At 47.4% G+C, this 25,636-nt stretch overlaps 1 protein-coding gene across 8 annotated transcripts in view; it reads right to left on the bottom strand.

The window, feature by feature from the left end:
• Positions 1 to 15,885: 15,885 nt before the first annotated feature.
• AGAP1 (ArfGAP with GTPase domain, ankyrin repeat and PH domain 1) overlaps positions 15,886 to 25,636 on the bottom strand; it is a 319,948-nt gene continuing 310,197 nt past the window's right edge. For all 8 annotated transcript variants that reach the window (XM_061379186.1, XM_061379187.1, XM_061379188.1 and 5 more), the window contains 2 exons: positions 17,640 to 17,895; positions 15,886 to 17,246 (listed from right to left, as the gene is read on the bottom strand). In XM_061379186.1, the coding sequence (XP_061235170.1) occupies positions 17,043 to 17,246; positions 17,640 to 17,895 (460 nt within the window). In that variant the 3' untranslated portion in view covers positions 15,886 to 17,042. The remainder of the gene's footprint in view (positions 17,247 to 17,639; positions 17,896 to 25,636) is intronic.

Here is a 25,636-nt window from a genome sequence, read left to right as displayed (position 1 = left end):
GCTGTTTGAAATTAATACACTTCCCCTTTGGCTGCCGGCTTTAATCCAAGGTTGGGCTTTGACATCACTATATTTGTTGTTACAATAAATTCCTCTTACATCTGCAGATCAAATAATTGCACTGCTCGGGGAGCGCAGCACAAACGCCGGCCCGCTTTGCGGCAGCCCAAAGTGGGAGAGGAAGGGGAGCTGCCCGCTCCTCGCCTCCAGCCTGCCTTAGGAAAACCCCTTTTATATAGACACGTATAACATAGACATTTATAGGGATATTTTATATATACACACAGATAATCTTTAAGGCACCTCTGCTCGGCAGCGCTGGGATGTGCCCGGAGGGGGCAACCCCTCTCAGGCCAAGCAAGGAGCGTGCTGCCTCCCTCTTTAAATAAGACATCATGGTTTTAAATACATTCCCCCCACGCCTTACCCCCTCGCTGCAGCGACCCAGCAAACTCACCGCATGCCGGGGCTGCCACAGAGACCAGATGAAGTCAGTGCATGCCAGAGCAGCGGATGAGGGACGAGTCCTACTTCCTGAGAAAGGAGGGAGTAGCTTCTGCCTTGTTTTTATTTGTATTGATTTAATTGGTTTAATGATTTCAGCTGGGACTGGGCAGGCTCAGCTTAGTGCCTTTTATCTGCCCCTATTGCCCCGGGGCATGCACCGACAAGGACCCCTTTGTGCCTGGGTGGAAGGCACAAATAACCCCTCCATCGGGGTTATCCTCTGTGATAGAGGGGGTCTCCCTTCCAAGCACCCCCCCTGAGGGGGGCCACCCCTAATATCTGGAGGCAGGGCTGAGGGAATCTGTCCCCCTGCTGGGAATAGCCCCTGCCCAAGGGCTGGGCATCTTCCCCATTTCCCAACGGGTGCACGTTACCCCCTGCAATAGACACGCACCCCTTGGGGCTCTCTGTCCTGCAGGATCACACCCCCCCCATCCCTGCACATGCTTCCACAGGGCCATATCAATCTTCATCGGCGAAGAGGAGAGCGATGAGGCCGGTAAGCGGCCGCCAATGCAAATTCCCACCGTCACTGTCATAAAGCACCCGGCACCCTGACACAGAAAAGCAACACCATATGTACGAAGACAACCTGTATGAATTATAAATTACATCATAAAAATTGATTGCCTATCCCAACCCTTCGGAAACACACACGGTGGTGCTGGTGGTGGAGAAATTCCAGCCCCCCAACACAGGCAGAAACCCACCCTGTGTACCAACTGGCTGCCCCAGGGCAGGAGGGGATGCAGGAGGGGATGCTGATGCTCTGCCAAGCCACCCTGCATCCCCCATGGGTGCGAGGTCCCTTCCCGTCCCCCTCCTCCCGCCGCTGTGGGATGCTTGCCCGCCCCTTGCTTGCTCTTTTCTCCCTCCTGCTATGCGGGGCCCATAGAGAGCCTTAATCTATTTATTTCAAGCCACTTCATCCTCTCTCCCGCTTTTGTCCCGGCCCCAGCCTCTGGCTTTGTGGCAGGACCGCTGAGGTTTTAAAAGCCCCTTCCCCTATAGTTTGAGGTCTCCTTGGCTGCCTGAATTACAATGGCTAAAACAGGATTACACTGACCTGATCCTATTAAACTCGCCAATCGATCTGTGCCGCCCTCCCTCCAGCTCGGCAAACTTACTCGCCCAACTTTCCCCAGGGCTCAGCCTGGGAAGGGGAGAAGCAGAAGGCTGCCTTCCCAGCAGGCCTGATGGAGGAAGGATGGATGGAGGCGATTTACTGTGGGGTTTTGGAGCCATGTGGGTTTTAAATCTCTGCTTTAGCTCCCAGCATCTCTGTCCCAAAGGAGAACGCAGTGTTTTCCCTGTCTTGCAGGTGCACTGATTCCCAGCCCCGGTGGGAGATTAAGTCATATCGACGCATCTTGCAGAAAGGTATTTTAGCTACGAGCAAAACAATTCTCCCTCTCTTTGGTAAGGGCAAACCCGAAGCTGCCTGCTTTGGGGCATGCAGGCTCATGGTCCTCCTACGAACCACCAAGGAGGAAGAAACCCCCTAGGAATAAACAGCCTCATCCCCTTGCCGCGATGCTGAGCATGCCAGATCGGAGCCTGACAGAGCCAGTCCTTCCTCCCTTTCACTTACAAAAGGAGTGGAAGAAAAGCAGTGTGGATCCAGCTTCATGTTCTCCACAGCGGGTAATGAGACATCGGGTTGGTGGTGTTCTCATGTGGCAGGGGATGCTCTGCGTTGCTCAGTGCTGGGGCATGGCACCATCTGCAGAGGAACGGGCACCTGGAATTAATCCCCTGCCATCCCCTGGGAAAATCGTTACAAGGCAGGGGAATAATGTGGGAATGGCAGTAAAACACGGGGTGTTTACGCTGACCTGCCAGGATGACGGAATGAGTGGCAAGGGGCCTGGATGAGTGGCAAAGGGCCTATCGCCGACTCCGAGGGAGCACTTTCAATGCTCGAATCCTATTAATTAACAGAGCAAAAGACAAACTGAGGACTCCCATTTATAATTTTCTAGGAGCGTGTTAGCAGCAGTGAGGAGCTGGAGCTCACAGTCGGAGTATGGGCTGCCAAGTGCCTGCAGCTCTTCCCTCCTCACATCCCCAGACTACTCTAAGGGTACCAATACCCCAGAAATGCCCCCCCCCCCCAAAAGGGGCATTAGCAGTGTTTTATTTATTTACTGAAGGTAACATACCCTGATGCTCTCTGGGGTGACAAAAGCTACATCTGCCTGAGTGTCAATAGAAACCATGACTGCTTTCCTTCTGCTTGTGGTCCTGTTCAAGAGGTCTGTTCTTGCAGCAAAAGCATCTGAACTCAGACAGGATGTGGGAAAATGTGACTATGGCCCTAAAAGCCACTTGCTGGTATTCCCAGAACAGCCAAAAGCCATGGGCACAGTCATACAAACTAAATGACTGCTTTTTCTTTAAAGGCAACCTTGATTCCATGTGAACCAGACGATTTGTTTGGGCTACGGCACCACCTCTTCACCCAAAGCCCTCTTGCAGGTATCCCCGAAGCAGCCTCAGAGCATGTCCCATCATCCCAAATTTAGCAGCTAGGGGTAATGCACCCTCTGAAATACACACATATACACAGCCCGCCTCAAAACCCTGCATTAAAATTGCCAGGTCACCCTCTTGCCACATTTCAAGGCCCCGGATGGCACCCAAGAGTCTGCAAGCTTTTAAAACCCAAACCCCAACACCTTTTTCTTAGTGTTTTTCACCCAAAACATCAAGGGGATTTGGGCTGATGTTCTCCCTTCCTCTCCCAAACCCCAAGAGCTTCCCAAGTATACAGCAACATACCCCAAAGAATCAAATGCACAAGGACGAGTGCAAAGAGTAGCCCTGTCCAACTGGCACCAGTAATAGCAGCTTTCTCCCCTTACCCACATTCATCTCTTCACACGGAGAGGACGGATGATGGCAGAGACCTTCTGCAAACCTCACAACCTGTAGATATGCCACTGAGAACTGAACATTTACAAATAGCCTGCTCATTGCTAAGAAGCCACTCGGGCTTTTATGAATGTTGTTATGGCCGTGGTCTAATGGCATCTATCAAAAACATTGCCTTTCTGAATTAGGGTAATGGTCATTTTTAGGACACACATCTGTATTTTCTTAAGCAGATGCCTGGCTCCTAAGCCCACGACTGCTATTTCTCCCCCTCCCCAATTATTTTTATATTTCCCCATTTCCAAAGCAGCAATAAGTTCCCGCGAAAGAAGGGTAATGGGAAGTCTCTCTCTAAGAGAAATTGTTAATTTGGGATTTATAAAGGACTTTCCTTAATGAATAATAGTTGAGATCGATCTGTCTTCCTGCCTCATTCTGCAAAGTAACATTTGTAAAGTAAGGTGATCCCAATTACTCCCTCTAATAGCCCTCTCCAGCAAGAGCTTTCAGAGCCACAGCCATGAAACCCACCCGCCTGCCTCTGCTCCCCCAGTGCCACGAGCACCGCCTGCATTGGAGCTTCCTGGCTTCATCCCGTTCATGATTCCCCATCTCCCTGCCTGACGCGGAACAGCTCCATCACCTGAAACCCCCAGGGTGGGATGCGGAGAAGGATGCTCCATGTGGGATGTTCCACACTGCTATTGTCACCCCTCTTCACCACCGTCTGCAGGGGGTCTGCAGCCCCTCCATGCTCTGACACCTCCTGGCTTATCAGAGGGAGGAGATCATTGTCCCTGAGTGCCTGCACAGGGAGCAAATCCTGGCACTAAAGGGCCCTTGAATCACCCGGAGGATGGGAGCGCGAGCAGTGGTGACGGCAGCGCGAGCCAGACAGCCTCAAATTAGAAGGCTTTTCTTTTTCTTTTTTTTTCCACTCTTTTTTCCTTTTTTTCCTTAAAATGAGGAGGACCGTTAAAGATCAGAGCCAGGTATCAAGGTTTGGGATGGGGAGGGGGGGGATATCTCCAGGTCACAGGGTCTTCCGTTCAGGGATGGATGCTTTTGGGGAAGAGATGCTTTAGCTGAGCGTGGGGTTTTGCCATAGGTGCCTTCTCCAGCTGTTTTGCCATCTCTCCCTTTTCATGCTGCATCCCCTTCCCTTTGGTTCCTCTCTATGGCAGGGAATGAACGTGCAGAAATTCCATTCCTGTTGTTTCTTTGCTTGGTGCCATCCGGATGCATGTCCCCATCCCACATGCAGAGAATGGCAGCACTTCTGGAGCCAAGGGAAGGGACAATTCACCACGCATTAAGCATCAAGCCCTGCTTCCCTGGCTCCCCAGCATTTGGGATAGAGGCAGGCTCTGTCACAGCACCAATGCTGTGCTCAAGAGACATCCAGCGTCAGCCCAGGGATGCTCCAGCAAACCCAGGGAACACCAATGTCACCTTCCTGGCAACTCCAGGAGAAACGAAAAATCCAGAAAATTTTTCCCATTTTTATTTTTACCTTTTTTTTTTATTTATTTAAAGCAAAATAAAATTCTCTCTCCTGTCACATCTGTGCAGCCAGAGGGAACTGAGAAGGGTAACTTACAAGAGGCTTCAAAAGAGATGACCCATGGACGCCTTGTCCTAGCCATAAGGACTATTTTGGGTGCTCTGTGACTCTGCAGCATGCGAAGGGCAGAACATGCGCCTTTTCTTGCCTGCAGGCATCATCCTGCAGGTGAGCCAGAGCTGATCTGAGCTGGGCATGGTGCTTGTACCAGCCCTCACCCCACAGGGAGGGGATGCTGCGGGTACCACCCTGCCTGCATCTGAGCTCAGGCACTCAGTGGGCAAATATTGCCAGCTCCAAGCGCTGGAAAGGGTGAAATCCTGATGTATTTGTTCACCTGGCACAAACCTCAGCGCTGCCAGTATTAACTGGCCAGGCCGATTAGTGGCAGCCATCAGCCACTAAATAAATTGGAACCATCTCCAGACCTGATTAGCTTGCTAATTAAGCTCAGTTACAGGGAAATCTGCAGTCAATCAGCCCGGCCATTACCAGTTGGATCTGCAGAGTGGGAGCTGTAGATGTTGCATCTCTAGTGAGGAAGAGGAGGAGGGAAGGAAGGTGGTACCCAAATCCATGTTCCTCAGCAGCAACTGGGGATGCTTTTCCATCCGGGGTGATTTCTGGCAGCCTTTGGTGAGCCCCGATACTGTCATAGGGGAATTGCCCTGTTCTGCTTCAGTCACCACCATTCCAGTCCAGAATGCCCCCAAAGAGCCTATTGGGAAGTGTAGACACGGGACTGGGGTGGGGGCTGCTTCCCCTCCCTTTCCCACAGCAACATGCAGCTCTGACACCTCTCTCTGGCTCCCAGCTCTTCCCTCCTGCACCCACACAGCATCTGGGGACCCACACCAAGATGCTGATGGGCATCTTCATCCAGCACAGAAGCCAAAGGCTCTCAGTGGTTCCTTCTTGCCTGCAAAGGAGGTGCCCATTGTTGCTGCCAGCATTGCAGGATGAGGTGCTTTGGCATTCAGGGACCCCCTTGCTCCATCCAGCTGCAGATTCGCAATCTTGGCAGCTGCCAGTGGGTGGGTATCAGGCATTTGCTTTTCTCTCTACCTCATCTTTCCCTCTGGCCTTGGCAGCCCAAGACCGCTTGGTATCCCAGCCCTTGCTTCATTAGATGGAAAGACCTGGCCTTTGGTGCTTGCTAATCCTCCAAAATGCCTGCACCAAAATGACACTAAATGATCATTTTCTACTGCAGAAGATGATGAGGAGATGCTCTACACCTGAGCAAGAAGCAGTGCTCAGTGTTGGCAGCACCAATGCTGAGCCATCTCTTCAGAGGCTTGAGTGAACACCCCACGTGTGTTATGTTCCCTAGGAGCCCAGCATTAATCCCTTGAGCCCTGCTGGGTGGTTTTGCCGCTCTGCATCCCTCCTGCCCCATGGCACAGCATCACCTTGCTTCAGCTCTTCCCATTCCCTCACTGGCAATCGCAGGGAGTCTCCCTGGCTTAAAACCAACCAGCTCTGGAAGTCGGGGGGTGGAGATCAGCGGGGGTAGAAAGCAAATACATCCGTGCTAATTGCTGGCAGTGGTGCTGCTTGTGGAGCGTGGCTGTTGTGGCTGCATTTATTGGCCAATTAAGGGTTTTACTGAACATGAGGTGAGATAAACGACTGCCTGGCGTCAGCCCGTGGTTCCCTACTGCACATTTGGTGGTTTCACCAGGAGGAACCAGCCATGCTCCCCTCTCGCAGTCAGTGCTCTATGGTTGGACTTAAGATCTGAAAGGTCTTTTCCAGTGTAAATGATTCCATGGTTCTCTGATGGTTTGGGGCATGGCTCAGGTGGGATGCTATGTGGAGCACTTCAGGGACAAAAGACATGGCCTGCTTTCCCTGCCCCATATCCACCATAGGAACAGAGTAAAAGGGGCAAAAGGATGAATTCAGAAGTTTTGTGCAGTCATGCTGCCCCCCAGCCTGGGTTTCTGATGGGCTTTTCATAGTCAGGGCATTAAAGAACAAACAAGGAACAGTAAATCTGATGAGGGAATATTCTGGATGAGGGCTATAAGCAGGCAGCACCTATGGAGGAAGCATCTCCTGGGCTCTGGGGGTTTCCTAAACTGGTGCTCCCAGCATCCATCAAGGCTAAACCTTTGCAGGCAAGGGTGGAAATGCACCCTTATGCAAGGCCTTATGGCAGAATGAGTCTGGTTTGCACAGGAATTGCTTTTTAATAATAAAAGAAAAAAAAAAAAAAAGGAAAAAAGAAAAAAAGGGGTTTTTCCCCCACTCCCATGATGGGAATCAACAGCTTTCCTTCAGAAACTTTTCCTGACCCCTGTTCCTTCGCAGTAGGAGACTGCCTTTTCTCCTTAGGATTCTGTGAATGCCACCAGATGAGAGCGTTCAGGGGTACAGAGGGGTGCACTTGGGGTAGGTGAGAAATGTGGGGATGAAAGATGTGCTCCACCATCCCTGGCACCAGGACCTTCCAGGAGAAGTCAGATCTCAGGAGGGCTGCTAGGGAGAGCAGCCATGCCCATCACGAAATCAAACCCCGCACCCCTCTGAGAGAGAAAGGCGGGGAGGGATGGATGGTTCCCAATAGCTTTACACCCAGGGGGAGTCCAAAACAAGTTCTCCCATATTTCAAGTTCCTATTTCAAATCCAGACTGGGAGAACACAAAGTACCCACCTCCTACTTTGGTGCCGGGTGGATGGGGTTAAACACAGTGCAAGAACCTTGCGAGAACAAAGGCGCACAGTCTCTGCATGACGGAACAGTGCTGTAGAGGCCCCAAAGGAACAAGATATAACACCCACAGCAATCCTGTAGGTTTTCATCCCCCACAGTGATGCTACAGCCTCCCTGGAGCACTTGGAGAACTGAGGAGCAGCAAAGGACACAGAAACCCTTCCCCAAGCCACAGACTTACCCTCCTCAGGCAGGACAGAACTGATGGCTCCCTGCTGGTGGGAGGCCTGATGGGATGGGCACCATGAAGAATGAACAGATTTACACCAAGGCACAAGGAAATGTAAAGGATAAACCCCCCAAAACCCCCAATCCCATTGTGTGGGCAGTCCCACTTAGCCCAGGAAGATGCAAACTCACCTTTCCAGGTCTTCTCTTGAGCAAAACCCTGCTGCAGGTCTCTGGTCCTGTGATGCATTGGATATCCCATCCACCTTGGCATCAGTCTTGACTACGCTGCCCTTTAATAACAGCCCGTGCACTGTGCTGCTTGCAAGACCAGGAAAAGAGCCCTCTCCAATCCGCTGCTTCTCCCCTGCTTGTCTGTGGTTATCAGATCCCCCTCTTTGCATCTTGTTTTTGAGGGAAATTCCTCACTTTTTCTTCATAGCTCTGCTACTTTCTGACCACCCCTGATTTCTCTGTGTCTTTGATAAGATGGGACAAGCATTGATGGCCAAACCATAGCACTGGCTGTCTCACTCCATTGTGGATCTTCAAATCTTGCATTTCCTTGCCTCAGAGCACGTATTTAGGTCATCTCCCTTTCCTCCCCCCTTAATGCGTGTTTAGTTGTTCTCTATGTACCCACCTTGGCACCACAGAGCTCCCTTTAACCTTATGCAGCTTTTCTGCAGCCACTGATACCACTCAGTGTTATCACCAACCCATTGAGAACACACTGGTCCCAGCAGGGACCCTTCCAGCATGTACCTGCTTACCACCCATCACTCCTTGCATCCCTCTCCATCCCATCTCCCAACTTCCCACATTAAGGCAGTATTTTGGCTTCTCCTTGGGCTTCTTTAGCTTCCTGATTCCTTCTCATGGTGTACTCAGGCCAAGACCTTTAACAAGGTAAATAAATGTGTCAATCAGGTGCCCATTGTTCAGGGCTTTAAACGACTTGTTCAGAGCAGCCTAATAGAGAGCCATGATTTCCCTTCAAAGAAGTGATTAGAGCAGACCATACCATGACCTTAAAGATGTTTTATTATTCTTATTTTAAATGATCATTTCAACCAATTTAGCAGATACAGATGTAACCGTTAGTGGCCTAATTCCTTGGATCTCCTCCAGAGACTCTTAAAGCTGAGGTGCAACATTTACTACTCTCTCTTCCTCGGGGAGAATAGCTGTTTTTAATGAAAGCTCGCATATTTTCTTTGCTGGGAGATCTGTCATTCAGTTCATCAGCACTTTCGGAACTCTTAGATATACACCATTACAGCCCCGCTGACTTATTGCTTTTTAATTTATCAATTTGCACCATTACCAGCTCTTCTGCCATCCCAGCTCTCAGACAATACCTCATCTTTATTACTGGCAAAGAGTGACAGTATCTCGTCGTTAACCAGAGAAGGAAGTGGGGCCAGGGCAGGTGCCTCTCAATAACACGGCAATGAAGACTCAAGCAAAAAAGCAAGCTGTGACGAACAAGTTTTCTTGTCTTTATTAGAAAGAGACCTATACAATAGAGCAGCCTCTCTCTGTGGTACTTTACAGCTTTTTTTTTCCTTTTTTTTTTTAATTATTATTATTATTTTTTAATTATTTAGAATACTGTACAGCGGACACAAAAACCCCAACGCGGAGAGAGGGGGGAAAGGGGAACAGAATACAAACTGGCATACTGAATCAAACCAAACCCATATGAAACAACAAGCAAAGTGAAATGTTTGTCAATCAGTTTAATTACAGTACAAACAATATAAATAAAGCATCGTTGAGTCATTGTAAAACAAACTTGCTGAATGAGGTAATATAAAAACCAACAACAAAAGACTTTTTTTTTTCTTATTTTTAATCATTTCCACACTGTCTGGTCATCATTTGTACATTACTATTTACAGGAACAGAAAAAACAACCCCAAACAAACTCAAAAACTCGCTAGAAAGCCTGCCATGTACTAGGTATCTTGTGCCTCTATCCCAAGCAGAGGTGTCCCTACCCACCTGGGCTCCCTTTCTCCCCATCCCAACCAGAAAGACAAACATCACAAAGCAGAACAACTGAAAGACTTGGGGGCTAAACGCAGCTGAACCTAAAACCTGGCCTTTGCAGGCAGTCACAGGGTATTGAGGAAGAAAGGAAAAGAAACCAGTGCATGCATCTGCTTCCCAAGTGGTGCCAACGGCGCATCCTGTAATAAAGGTGCTGGCGAGACTGAACCTCAAATCACAACCCCGCTGAAACCACAGGCCCAACTCAAACATATACTCAAACCCTGCTGAAGTCAAGAGGTTTAAGGCAGCAGGAGCTGCAGGATCAGGCCCCTGGCAATCCCACGTCACAGTCCAACGGCAACAGCTACACAAAACAAGCCCCTGGTGTTCTAAAAGACTCAACTCCCATTACCTCGTCAGTTTGTGCACCCACTGCACAAGTGAAAGATGCTCTCGACACTGGAACAGGAAGAGAGGGCTGGACTGAATGCATGTAGTCTCCTGGAAGCTTGGCATTTCCACGGAGCAAAGGGCTGTGCTTTCAGAGGACAGGTACGTCCTATTTTCCCCATGGATTGGCAAAATGAGTTGAGCAGATTCAACGGAGAATCCAGCTGAATCTCTGGATATATTGGAAGGAACACTTGGAGGGGTTTCCAACAGCATTCTGAAGGAGTTCTTTTACCACAGGCACAAGAAGGGGAAATAAAAGATCCTTCATGTTTCCTACAGCTCCAGCAAACACCCTTCTTGCCCTGCCAGACTTGCTCTCCCCCTGTTCACTTCCCCTGATGAGGACTATAAACCAAAAGCAACAATAGATATAGCCAAGTTTTCCTGGACTACCTGGTTCACATATGTTTCTGTACAAGCCCTGAGTGCCTGATGGCTCACAAGCATCCCAGTGAACCTGTAGCTCATATTGCTGCATCTCTCCATCCCTCTCACAGGGGTCCCCCATCCTGCACCTGCCTTCTGTGCTCTTGGGAATGGCAGGTCTAAAGATCTAACTGAAAGCCTGGCTCTAGCCATTGGTTTTGATTCATGTGTAAACATGCACTTTCCACGCTTGCTCACAGCAGGATGCAGCACATGTATATGCACACTGAATGCAAAGCACATGTTGTTGGTGGCCTCCATGTGATACACCACTGCCTTTACCTTAGGACTCAAACCAGACTGCACTTCATCCACTAATTCAACTCAACTCAATCCCAGATTCAGGAACTAGTTGCCAAGTAACAACCCACCTTCAGCACCAACCCCCTTTCCATGGTCCTGCTTGAGACCTTTGGCTCAGGTCAGACACCACCAAGCTGTCTGCTTGGAGGGGTTTTACTGCCTGCACCTTGTCATTCGAGAGGACCAGGGAAGTGTTCTCAGCTACTTCAGTTCTCAGAAACAAAAACCCCACCAATCGGCTCTGGGAAATGGGGCACACACAAAAGACCTGATGGTGCATTCACTGCCAACAAGCAACATGGTCATCCCAAATGCATGCCATGAGAACTCTGTAAGCATCCCCACCCACCCCCCCTTCACATTTTGTACATAACACACAGGCAAAAGTTACTAGCTCTGAAGCACTGCAGAACAGTCAATCCTGAGTGCTGGAAGCAAAACACACATCCAGAACGCTCATGGCCAAGAGAAAGCTGAAGCTCTGCCTGCCACCAGAACTGACCACTACCGCTTGAGTATGCCACAGCGATTTGGGAGACAGGCAGACACAGAGACATGAAGAGGCTACAATGCTGAAATGCACAAAGACATTATTTTATCTGCCCACAAGCAACATTCCCCCCCCACCCCCCAAACGTTCAGGGACTGGTAGTAAACAATGGGAGTCAATTCACACATGTATTGCTGGCACCCTGAAATGAACCACAGTGGCCAAGATGACCAGAAGCATGCTCAGTGATGTGGGGCTTCTGATGGCTCTAAACTTTTCCCCTACCCCCCAAAACAACCTTTTGTTTTCAGAGATCATGCAATCCTCCCCTTAACACAGGAACTATTCACAGCTCCTGAAGATCATGGCCAAACCCCTTCAAACCTCCCCTTAAAAACATGAGACAGATTCAGTTAACTGTCTTGGGATGAGATTGCCCAACATGTACTTTAAAAACCGGCCCATGCTAAGCAACAAAACCAAACCTAGAATATCCTAATACAACCTACCTACAGCTTTGGGTATTTTGCTCTATTACCTCTACATTTCTTTCAAACAGGAGATGATTTTGTAATACAACCATTCAAACTGATCTTTTTGTAACTTTAGAACTTAAGAACTTTTTAATTGCAAAACCTTTTCATTTGGGTAAATTTAGAGTCTATCTACCTCGAAAAGAACTTCAGTCTGGAGTGAGGTTTTCTTCTGCTACGCAGAAACACAAGACCATCCCAAAATGGTTTTCTAAGCAATACATTTCACCCACATATCACCAAGAACAGAAGGAGGTGTTGGGCTGAGGACCAGAGGCTAACAGCCAGAGACCCCACATACGAAACTGCTGGAGCAGCCACGAAGATGCCAGACGATGAGATACAGGTGGGCAATGTCTCCTACCTGGCCAGGCTGCTCGAGACTCGGTCCCCAGTGCTGTCCTCCTTCTCCTTGAGTCCCTCCAGCAACAACAACCATTTGTTCCCTGCTAAGGTGCAAACGTGGCTCCCCGAGACATTTGGAAAGGGCCCCTTTGGGACCCCCTTGTGAAATCTGTGCTTGTCTCCACTAGTACTACTTTCTACTAGAAACTACAAATTACTTCATTTTTTCCTTATCTCCATACAAATATAAACCATGAAGCTATCCAAACCCCAGATAACCTAACTGTATCCTACATTACAGTATCTAAGCCCGTACCTGCATTCTCACCTCTATTCCTCTCCCTACACCACCAAGCTTCCTCTGGCCAGGGGAAATCTCCAAGTGCAGCTAAAGCTTCTTTTTGCCCTAACACACATAATTTAAAGGGATGGAGAAAAGACAGCAAATCAAACAATAGTCATGTTCACACCATTATTATACACTGGGCCCAGATGCTTAAAAATCCTCTCTACCTTCAAGGAGCTCAGCTGGCTTTCTGAGCATCGCCTAGCTCAGAATATACCAAGGTACTCCAAAAAGAGCTTTCCTGATGCCTCCTGTATTGGAAATCTGGTAACCAAAGCCCTTGGCCATATATCCGCACTGGCAGGACCCTGAATATTCCTAAGGTTAGATCTTACTCTTCATAAATAGCAAGGAGAAGTGAACCCTCCTCAAATCTGGCAATATCAAGGTTCAGATGCTGGATCTGACACATCCCACCTGATCGCCACTGTTCAAAAGCAATTAGCTTAAAACAAACAGCAGGAAAGTGCTGATGTTACTAGCAACAGCTGGCTTGCTCCTAGTGTTTTAGTTGTCTGGATAAAGTGCAGAGGAAGGGGGATTTTTAAAGGTATCTGGGAGGATGCAAAGGGTTAAATGGGGGATGCAATGATAACCGCAGCCACAGACCCCATTTCTGGAGAGAACAGCTTTAGCTAATATGTTTCTGCTGGGATTTCTTACTGACTGGATCTCGTTTTGGTTTTAATTTCCTCATAACATGCTCAAAGGGCCTAAACAGCCTGGCAAGTGGGCTCCCTAAAAGCAATGAGAGCAAAACATGAGACGAAGAACAGAAAAGGGATGTTAACAGAGTGAAAGCAAGGTGGAATGATTCCTGCCAGTTCTTGAGGTGTCGCTTTATATTCCCTGTTTCTGCACCAGATGGCTTCAAGAATACCCTTTGCAAAGTGCAAACGCATCCCCTGAATAGCACATGGAGCCCAGAGACCTTGGCTCACAAAGACAAGATGCTTTCCAGACCTCAGCCATGGAAACCTCCTCCATCTTTGCTCTCAGCCGTGGTGGGAAGGTGTTTCTCCTCCTTTACCATGCAAGAAGGGGATGGAGAGTATGCTGGTGGTCCGTCCCACCATCAGAAGGTGCCACAGTTTCTCCCAGCCATCCAACCAAACCCATTTGAACAGGGGATGCTGTAGCCAGCAGCCCATGAGGCACAGACCCTCGGTCTGTTCCCCCAGGGCTGGAGCATCACCAGCTGTAGTGTGTTGGAGAGATGGTGCTGGGTCAGCTCTTGTCTTTCAAAGGGGTCATGACTGGGTATCCTCCCCATAGATTCCCAACACATTTGGGCAAGCCATCACACAGCCTATGCTGCTCCAACATAGTTATTGACAATGCTTATACCTCTATGGGAAAACTATGTTTAGGCTGAAAACAACTGTGTTACTGATTGATTAAAGTAAGAGGTGGTTAGCTGGCTGGCCTGGGTGCATTCATTTCTCCTATAATACAGTGGAATTCTGTCTCCTAAAAATATGCTGTGTTTGTCTTCAGAAAATCTTTGATGAAAGGAGCATATAATTCTACTTGCAATCTGCATGACAGCCTGGCTGCCCTTGTTCCTCAACCATCACTCTCCGCTTTACAAGACGAATGTGGCCCAAGGAGAGCACTGCATTAGGTACAGAACATATTTTCAATTAGGAACAAACCCAGCTCTGAAACAGAACGTGCATCGAGAACTTAATGGCAGCAAATCTGCCTGCAGTGCGTTTGAAACATTGGACTTGGGTTTTGGATACAAATGCCTTTAATGCTCCCAGGGGAACAGCAGGCAGCTATAGCACCTCGGGGACCGTGAGCTGTGATTCCTGAATCCCCACTGTGCCCCCCATGCAGGGGTGTAAAGCTTATGAGCACCAAGACACAGCAGGCTTCACAGCATCCCCTTCAGGTAGCTGCATGTTACATGGGCTGTACTGTAGCTAAGGACTACCCCTAAGTACCAAAGATCAGGGAGCTGCATTGGAATGATGAAGGAACTGCATTAGACACCCCTTCCTCGGTTTAAAACACAATTATACTTATCTCACTATGAAGAGAATCAACTGGAGCCTTACTTTGCTGCAGCCAGCCTATGGGGGCTGAAGAAAGATTTCCCCCTCCCCAACAGTCAAAGGTCTGTATGGAAACAACATACAACATGAGAACACCATCAAAGAGGAAAAGCTGGTCAATATCCTTGTGCTTCCACTTTGAGGCTCGCTTTTCTTCCATAGCTCGATGATTTTACACCAAATCCTTAATTTTCTATTTTTTTCTCCCATAAGATAACCAGATGATGCTTTTTTTCCTCCACATTTTGTCCACATCCAGTTTATTTAGCAATTGCCACGCTCCTCCCATTTGTATGCTAAATGGAATCCAGAGCCCCAAGGAAGAGAACCACTGAAGGCTTGGGAAATAAATATGAGCAGGTAGATCTGCAAATTACTATGCTGTGTGCACCTCACTGCCTTCACATAATTGCTCCTTTGCCACTGAATTCAGTTGAGTTTTCAACTTTCCCTGTGATAGACCCTTCCCCCATCTTCACACTGCCATATGCCACTTAAAAAGAAATCACTTTTCTGCCTGCCAAACGCCATGCTTCCCCATGCCAGAATCCTACCCGGCTGGACACAGGGGAAGCTGGGATCTTCCTGGGAATACCAAAACCATCAACTCAAATATTAAAACTTGGAATTCAAGCGAACTGTCCAGGCTACTTTCACAAGCCGTTTTTCTCGCAGCAAGCAGCCAGGTTGGGAGTCAAGTGCAGCCATGCCCTGCCTGCCGCGGTGAAGGCTATCAATTCTGAACTTAATCAAATCTGATCTTCCCACAGCCAGGCTTGGGCTTTTTGTCTTGGCTTGTGAAAGCTTTGTGACTCTGGGAGTAAAACACATTTACAGCGCTGAGGAACAGCCTCTTTTTCCTTTCTGAAAGGTCTCACACGCCTTCTATTTTCTTGCCAAAACCACCAGCATGTCCTTCTGATACCCTCCTCAAAGGCTGGCGATGGAAACAAGAGTTCACTGCTGGGAATATTGTCAAAGTACAATGATCTGCGATGCACAGACCCTAACTAGTTGCACATTATTTAGCTCACATCCATTACAGTTTATAAATTAACAGAGATGTCATTTTCTGTACAACAACAAAAAAATAATCAATGCATATTATTTGTTTTTTATTCAAATAGATTTTACATACATATCATCTAGAGACACAATACAAAAATCTGTATAAGTTAGGCAATGCATCACAGGAGTGACCAAAAACTCAACACATTTACCTTGGCAAAATGACAGAACCGATGTCTGCTGCCTGAAAAAATATTAGCCTTTAATGCGTTTATTAATTTCACTAAACGTACTTGAAATGCTTTTCCTTAGCGGTGTTCATTATTCCTTTCTGTGTTTCAGACTTACTCTTATTTATTTTTTCCATTTTGTTTTTACACCGAGGAGACTGCAGTCAAATAACACTCAGCAACTCATTTCCTCTCTTTGGACTGAAAAATTAAACAGATACTAAATTATGACAGTGAATTTAGAAAGGAGGGCTCCAAGGGCTTGAAAGAACATGTCTGAGATAATATGATGCTTCTAAGAATATTGCAATCACATCCAAGCAATCACCGAAGCGTGCCATGTAACTACCTCCTCAGCTAATATGCTTTTTTCTCCGTGATGACTAATCATGTTCTATTAAACAGCGGTAATGCTGGAAGAACTCAACTATACAAGTGTAATGAAGCCAGTATTCTCCCCGGACAGATTAGCTACAACTGATTTGACACATACCATCATAGGAGCTTCAAACCTGACAAACTCTGTGCTTGCTTCTGATTTATGCCGTCAAGCTCTTCAGAGAAGAGAATGAAATCCAGGCGTCGTGTTTGGTAGAGGTGAAATGTACTGATGTGCTTAACTGTCAGTTACAGAAAGTCACCATCTCTCCTTCCTTTTCCTCTCGCTTGCCTCTCCCTCCGCCCCTTCCCTCCACGATTGGGAAGCCTGGTCTCCCCCCCACGGGGACGACCGCTCTCCCATGGTCCCGGTGCCACGCGCAGCGTGTCCTGCTCAACCCCCATGCACTCGCCTGCTTGTTTCCATCGTTGGAGAGCTGCCACTGAAACAACTGCTTTCTCTGCAGCCCCTTTTGCTCCTTCTCATCCCCTCACTGTTTCCGGATGGGACAGGGATGTACCAAAGGGAAAAGGGGAAAGGAGAGTTACCAGACTCACAGAGCAGAGCTGTGATGGGGATGGAGGAATATGAGGCTGCGGATGTAATTCAGGTCAGCGAATACACGAGTGAGCTCTTCCTCAGATAATGGTGGGCATCCTTCCGCTGCTGTTGTTCCGGTTATTGTTCTTCCTGGACAAGTTTGGAGTGGCCATGAGGACGAAGCGCTCGTCGGGGCAGCCGTATTGGAGGAGAACATCAATGCACTCCTGGCTGGAGGCCTGCCGGGCATAGGCCAATGCTGTGTTTCCATGGGCATCGCGTGCCATCACATCGACACCATACTACAGAAAGAAGAGAGGTGGTGTTGCCAAGACAGCATTAAAATAGAGGAGTGGATTCAGGACAAACAGAATCATAGAATGGTTTGTGTCAGAAGGGACCTTAAAGCTCACCCAGTTCCAGCCCCCTGCCACAGGCAGGGACACCTTCCACTTGAGCAGGTTGCTCCAAGCCCCTGTGTCCAGCCTGGCCTTGAACACTGCCAGGGATGGGGCAGCCACAGCTTCTCTGGGCACCCTGTGCCAGCGCCTCAGCACCCTCACAGGGAACAGCTTCTGCCTAAGAGCTCATCTCAATCTACCCTCTGGCAGGTTAAAGCCTTAGGTCCTGCAGAGGGACACGGCTAAGCAAAAACCAACCCAGCCAGCTCCCTCCCCTGGACACCAAGTACTTACCCAAATCAAGAGCTGCACTAGCACCACATTTCCTTTCCTGCATGCCAAGTGGAGGGCAGTGCGCCCATCACCGTCTCCACAGGTCTCGTTCACCTCTTCCCGTGTCCCATGGGCCAGGAGCAGGATGACTGTCCGCAAGTCCTCCTCGGCTGTAGCCCTCAGGAGATGCTGGCCCAGAGAAAGCTCCAGGCACTGCAGTGGGGCAAGGAAGAGCTTCTGCTCATATTTTGCACGTATCCAGAGCTCTTTCTCTTCCCTGGAGAAGCCAAAGGAGAAGGTCACTCTAAGCTGCCTTCGCTGCCTCTAAATGGTGGCAATTCAGGTACCAGCACACTAGCAAACAGCAATTAAACCAATCAGGAGATTATCCCCCCTTAAAATGTTTGGCAAGAAAGCCCTCACAGAAACAGTTCATCCAAACCTAGATGTTCAGCGATGTTTGTGTCACCCATCTCATCGATACTGAGCCATATTACTGCAATGCTCAAGATCCCCCTTGCTTGATGCCATGCCTATGGGGTGGTAAGATCACAACATCCTATAGGTCTTAAAAACCCCTGCAGTGCAAGAGCCCTCACCGTCATGAAGAGCAAAGACCAACCAGGCAGCATGGCTGCATGTTAAGGTTCTGCTGCAAAATACGTCACAGAAAATGCACTGATTTCTGTATCTAAGACCAGAAGTAACCAAGCACCTTGAGCCTGTGTTTCAGACAGGAAGGCAAGCCTTGAAAGACACAGCCTTGCTTGCAAGGGTGCTTTTCCCTTCTACAAGTTCCAGTGCAAAAGGCATAATATGGATGCTTCTTCTGTTTTTCCAAAACACAAACCCCCAAACCCATACTTTGAAGCACCGTTTCTTTCTGGTAGGTCAAAGAACTATCAAAAGCTTTCTGCCTGCTATTAGATTACAGGAGAACAAGGACTACAAACAAGTCCCTCAACTCTCCATTAAAAAAATTACCATACAATTATATGATCGAAGAGATTGAGCCCTAGACAAAGTCCCATTTAGAGGCACCTCAGGTAATCTGTGAGAACCACATGTATCACCTCAACCAGGCAACTTGTTACTGGTGGCAGATTCTCTCTTGTGGAGTACAAAAGGCAAAGCTCTGTTTACGCCTTTCAGCCCTGTTTACACTACTTCCAGTAATCTAGTGTCAGGTTAGCCCTAATCTGTTTTTAAATACTTAGGTAAACAGATCCTTCCAACAGCAAATCTGGATTAGTTTTGCATCATTTCCTGGTACATGTGGAGTGACCTTGCTTTGACCTGCCTGGATGCTTTCAGGCACAGCTTCCCAAAGCATGAGCTTCTCTACCCCGACTACAATTTACCCTAGAAACAGGTCCAGGGCTCTCCCCCTCCCCACCAGAAACAAAGTGCAAACAGAAAATGAACACAAAGAGTGCTTCTTTTAAATCAAGCCTTTGAATGCCTCCTGCAAGCCAAAAGACACCAAAAAAACCCCACTCCAAACATTTGGGGAGCTGCAATTAACCTTTGATGGTGGGCTCTGATAATGAGAGCATCATTTCAGGTATTCCAGATGGAGAGGAGGAAGAAAAAGACTTCTGTTACTATTGCATCTTTAATTAATGTGCTTTATATTTTGTTTTAAGGTAAAAAAACCAAACCAGAACCAGAACTTTATGCCATGAAAAGGATACAGTAACATGCAATTATTTATCACAAAATGGGTCTTCTTGCACCACTGCAACAGTTCTACTCCCCGTTTCACCTAGAGTATCTTCAAGAATGCTTAGCAAACATCTCATCTATGTTTTTTAAACATGGACAGAGGGATTGAGAGTATAACCAGTATATCCAACTACACGTTTCAAACATGCCAGATTGAAAACTGAAGTGATTCAACCTGTGCTGTTCTACAACAGTGGCACATGTCAGGGCCTAGGGAATTTATTTCTCCGACATCCATACATCCTAAAGGCAAAATATACCTCAGACACATAACTAATACACCTGTTTTAGTCTAGTCAAGAGTCTGCAATCTTCCCTCCATCTTCCCCAGAGCATCTTCTGAGTGATAGTAACTTTTGGCTCCTGTCAGAGCACTGGCTGCTGTGATTGCCACGGCTTGAAGTCCCTTCCTGTTTAGAGAACAAGCTGTTTTACACAAGTCTCCCACTCTTAATCAGAATTCACCTGCAGCTAAAATAGTGACTCCATCATATGCACCAAAATAAAGACAATAAATGCCAAGTTCAGGCACAGGCTTGCAGAGCTTTAGGTTACCGATTTACAGATCCACTGACATTTGCCATGTGTTGCAGGGGAGCAATCCAAAGGCAATGCTGCTGCTCTTGGAAGGCTGCAAGAGAGCAGGATAGATAGCAACGGGCCAATCCTGCTCAGGTTTAACCTACTGCCTCAAAAGTCTGCCAAAAGAACAGAGAACACCCTTAAAAATAAATCTAAAGGGAAAGGGAATGTGCTGCCACCTGCATTAGTGACAGAGAGGATGCAAATGGTCCTTTCTTAAGACGCTCTCCTGCAGCATGATCGAGTAACCCATAACAGCTCCGCATTAATGCTGACTGTATGCTCCAAGCCGCATTCATCCCTTAACCAGAGGAAATCTGATGCAGAGCTGGGGCCAGCTAAGAAGACACTGGGCCCCTCAGGAGATGCTCACTGGTGTGGCTGGTCAGAGCAGGACCCTGCAGGCTGTGCCACTGGGCTACACTCACCTAGAAATTCAACCTCTGCATGTGTTATTTCACCTCAATTCAGTTTCCTGCAGGGCCCCAAAAGACTCAATTCATTAAGGTCCAATTTTACTTTTGGGGTCTCGTGGTGGGAACACAGCAAACACTACAGACAAAAATAAAGGTGTTTTAAGAGCCTCGGACATTTGGGGGCAGCATGTCACTGACATCAGCTGTTGAGACAGATCAAGGTCCTGCTCAGCAGTACAAACTGGGCACAAGAAAGATAACATCATTTGAATTTTCTGCTAAAAAACTGTCTCAGAAATGAGTTCCTTTGTCTGACTCAGTTCTCTCTGGGGTGCCGTGTCACCACAAAATGTGTTTCTCAAGGCCCAGGATAGTGTTCCAGGCAGTGGAGTGGGGCACAGCGTATGTTTCCAGCCATCTGATGGTTGCTTCCACCATGGTAAGCACATGGCGCTTGCCTTGGCGGGTTGGTGGGAGCGTGATATAACCAGTCTGCCAGGCCTCCCCATATTTATACTTCAGCCATCGTCCTCCATACCAAAGAGGCTTTAACTGCTTGGCTTCTTCAGTTGCAGCACATGTTTCATAGTCGTGAATAACCTGGGCAATAGTGTTCATTGCTGAGTCCACCTTTTGATCATGAACCCATCTATATGTTGCATCTCTGCCCTGATGGCTTGAAGTGTCACAGGCCTATCGGGCTAAAAATAATTCACCGTTACGAATTATGGGTGAATTCACCCTTTGCCAATCTAAATCCATCTTTGGGTGGATTGGCAAATAGATTTGGATAGATTGGCAAATTCACCTTTGTCAATATAAATCCATCTGAGCCACTTCAATCTTGGTAGCAAACACTACAGACAAAAATAAAGGTGTTTTAAGAGCCTCAGACATTTGGGGGCAGCATGTCACTGACGTCGGCTATTGCATCAGACATAGGTCTTGCTCAATGGTCCAAACTGGGCACAAGAAAGATACATCACTGGGGTTTTCTGGGAGAAAAAGTAACTTTATCATAGAGGTAGGAGGAAAAACACACTTGCCCATGCCTCATGGAACAGCAAAAATGTAGAGAGACTGGTTTTCAGTGAGTATCTAGAAAGTCAACATCTATGAACACCTTCCCTACATCTCTGCACACAAACCGTTTCATTTTGAATGGAAGACAACTGAAACACAACTTCAGCTCTGCTGCTCCCATCACCTCAGCAATGCCGACAACATGACATCAATACTGTAATTGTTGCTCTGATGCCCCAATTTCACTTCTGGGATCCACAGCTTGTCTTGGTTGAGATTTCATTTCCCCGGAGGAAGGCCAGTCCAAGAGCAGAGTTGTCAGCAGTAGATCACTTAACCTCACTGCAGTTCCCTGGAGGACCACTGTTCACATCCCCTGTTAGCTAATGAGCTAAAAAATGAATTATTGGAGCGGTCAGCAATAAGCAGGAAGAGGAGGCACAGTGTTTCATTTCAGCCTCTGCTGACATACCTTTAAATAAATCAACTGAATAAGAGTACGAGGAAATGTGGGCAAGAGCAACCCATCAGAAAGACACCGAACCAGTCCCTAAAAATAAAGGAAACATACATCAGCTTGTAAATATGTCCCCCATTTTCTTTCCTTCGCTGCAGCCCTGGGAACTTCTGCTCTACTTAGACCCCTTCAATTCCAGAGCTTTTCAGTTGCAGTTGTCAAAGCCAAACCAAGGCTCTTTTACTGAACTTTTGAAGTCTAGACTAAAGCCAGTGTGCTGGGAAGGCAACATCATGTGCTCAGATCACTCCAATGCTGTGTAATGCTGGAGAATGTGTGAGCTGCCTCCTCCTCATCTGTATTAAAATGGCTTTTCTGCAGGGATCACACTAACTTCTATATTTTCATTGCATATGTACAAAAAAAATTAATGGATTATAAACTCTACCTAGGAGGTAAAAAAGAAACAAAAAAAAATCAGACTTTTCTTGAGACTTTTATCTCTGAAGCTATTCATTCAAAACCAGACTGCTGATACAAACTTCAAACCTCAGTGCTTATACAAGGGCCAGATGCAACAGAGTAAGACTCCAAAGTACCCTGTGCTACCAGGAGAGAGGGCTGAACCGCCAAACCTTGGCCAAAAAGACCACCAAGCTCCTTGCTCATGCAGGAGCATCACTAGTGAACTCTGATGTACACACAGTGGTGTGAACAATGAAACCTCTGCCACGGCAGTGATGCTGTACATAGGTAAAGGGTTACTAGAAACAGATGAAAATTTCAGTTCTCAGTTTATTTTGATCTAATTAGGTGCTTGCTTCTCAAGATAATGTCCAATTATTTAAATTACACTGCCAGCCACATCACATCATTATTATCTGGAAGCATAAATACTGGGCACTGTAAGGGGGAGGGCTAACCGGATAGCCTGAGAGAACATGAAGAGCAGATCTGCTTAGAGCACAGCTTCATTCAAGGAGCTTCAGTGCATTCCTCCCTTGTGGATTTGCACCAGAGATGTTCATTTAGGAGCCCATGTCCTATACACCTCAGCCCCACAGAGTGCATCATGTGGCTTTCCCACCTGCAGTTTTAGACCCAACAGATCTGAGCAGGATACACTGCTGGTCTCAACTCTCCCTCCGACTCCTCCTTGCTGCCATTCACCTCTGCCTTCATTTGTCCCTCACATACACTTGGTGGAGAGCAATGAAAGGCAAACAGGAAAAGGATGTGTAGGGAGGAAACAAAAGCTGTGTCATATAGTGCCTCAGAACCGATTGTGTAGGCAACAGCATGCAGATGAAGAGCCTGAGAACTTGCCATCAGAATACAACAGCTCCAGTGCAAGAGCAGCCTTGCTCTTACCTTGTTCTTACCAAAGTGATAACAAGGATGACACAAAATGTTGTGCCACTTGCTTGTTATCTAAAATTACTCCCATTTGTCAAAAGGTGCAGTGAAATTCTACAAGGTGGCATTACTAACGCAATGGACAGCAGGCATTTAACCACGGCACAGCATTGATTTCTCGCCCCCAGAAATATGGAGCAGGCTTGGCGCAGGCATTTTGAAGCGAGGTTTTATCACCCACACACCTCTGACAACACTAAAAACCTCTTGAAATCTTTTATCTTTTCTTCACTCCTGCTAAAGAAAAGAATTCTGTCACTGAGGAGGCCTCTAAATGGTCTCTCTCGCATTGCTGTGCCCGTGTGTTGCCATTGCTGGTTGCTCACTGAAGTACTACCATGTAACGCAGTAGTAACCTGGCCAGCTCAGCAAGAGCACTACCACGTTTGTCTCCTGTTGGCCAGCTAACAAGTTTAATGTGTCTCTTCCAAGAAAAGGCATGAAAACTAACCCCCTACCTCCCAACCCGCTGGAGAGTCCCATAATGTGTCATTACCTTTGTGGTCCAGCATGGAAGAAGCTGCATCACCCGATGATCAACCCCAGGCAGCTGGTTGTGCCAGGGTTAGATGTTTAAACAAACCCCTTTGCGATGACCATAGGGTGCATCCCATAAACTGCATGGCTTTGCACAGAGTCAGCAATGCAATGTTGGGATGGGTAAAAGAGAAACACTGAGGTTGGGGGCAGGGATGGGGAACACAAGATGAAGGGATTGAAATGTTGTGGGAAGTCCATGATGTTTTTAATTGCAACTAGCAAAGGGGCAAAAAGAAGAGAAGGTGAGAAGAAAGGGCTAGCAGCAAGGAATTTCCAAAGTGTCTTCCTGCCCCAAGCAAAGCAGGAACTGGGAGGAGAGGCATGGAAGAGGAGCTGGGAACAATATGCTGAGAAAACACAGGGGCTTCCTCTCTCTGCAGGAGAAGACCCCACTCTATTGCAAAGTAAGTGCTTAGCAGTTGACTGCTTCCTAGCATGCATGCCTTCTCTCCCTGGCTGCGTTGCTAAGGGGGAAGGCGCACAAGCCCACCGGGGATATATAGGTCCCTGGCAAACAAGAGGGCTCCAGACAGCAAACAAAGACCGATGGGTATTTATTCCTTAATTACGAAAAGCTTTTAAGAAACAGCCCACTGTAAATCCCGCCTGCTGAGGAAAGGGACCAGGATTTATGTGTGCCAGGGCAAAGAAGAAATAAATATCTCTCTGGCTCCTGATCAATATTATGAGTGTTTTGCCAACCTACAGGGTGTTTTACGAGCTGGAAGGACAGAAAGGGATCATTAATAATTAAATAAAGTCAACCTATTAAGCTTATTACTTCTTACAAGTTAAACATCCCTGACGGATGAAGACCAGCCCTATAGGAGAGCCACAGATAAGACAGCCCATGTCTTGCCTTGGACGCTGGACCAAGGCTCTCCAGCATAGTAACCCAGCTTGGAAATAATCTGGTTACACCTGGGGAAGTTATGTGGCTAAGGACTGCATTCACACTGCTGTTAAACCTGCACAGTTTTGTCCACCAGTGAAGACAGGCAGAGAGGGACAATTCAGTGCCATAAAAACATGCCAAACTCAAGTTACTTCTCCTACCATCAGACCTATTCAAGCAACCAAACCAAATCATCAGTCCCAAGAGACAGGTGGCTTCCCATCAGAAGCATGCCCAAGGGCCCTCACACTGCTGGGGAGCTGTTTTCTTCAGCCCACAGGTCAGGAGCTTCTCTACCATTAGCTTCACTAACACATTTGCCAGTTTTCCTTTAATAGCTGTGTGTTTAAAGGTAAAACAAAAAGCCCTACTGTGCATGACAGACAGAGACCGCTCACACGTACAGAGCTGAATGTGCTTCTCAAATTAATCATGTCTTGCACGACACCAGTACCATAATTCAGATTCAGCAGAGCTTCTCCAATTTCTTTGCCCTCCCTTCTGACAGCGTCCCCTTCCAAAATAGCTGCTACTTCTGCACTTGTAGGCTAGCTTTCCAGTGATGCCACAGGGTAAGCAGCAGTTCTCCCTTAGGCATTAAGACAGCTGCAGGATTTATCACTGCACTTAATTACAAGCCAGGCCAAGACATCAAGGTTTACTGACTTCAGGCTCTTTAGATAAATACCCTGCAATTGTGGGCTCTGATATAACACATCAAATTGCAGCAAAGTTATGTTTTCATTGCAAGACACTCAATCTAATCATTTTTAAGGTGTGCTCAAAGAAATATATTACGCCTGAGGTTTCCTCCATATAAAGTTAAGCAAAAGCTTTGTGACATAAAATGGCAAGGAATGCTGCCGATGCTAAGAAAAGGCTTATTAAGTTGAGAATAAAGACTGTGCGACAACTGTAAGCCCTGCAAGCTGGTTAGGTCTTTTCTCAACACAAATCCAAGCAT

The sequence above is a fragment of the Neopsephotus bourkii genome, unplaced genomic scaffold (assembly GCF_033783945.1).
Source record: "Neopsephotus bourkii isolate Nb327-2 ecotype Australia unplaced genomic scaffold, CSIRO-AGI_Nbou_v1 NB_1768, whole genome shotgun sequence".
Lineage (NCBI taxonomy): Eukaryota > Metazoa > Chordata > Aves > Psittaciformes > Psittacidae > Neopsephotus > Neopsephotus bourkii.
This window is presented reverse-complemented; position numbering and strand designations above follow the sequence as displayed.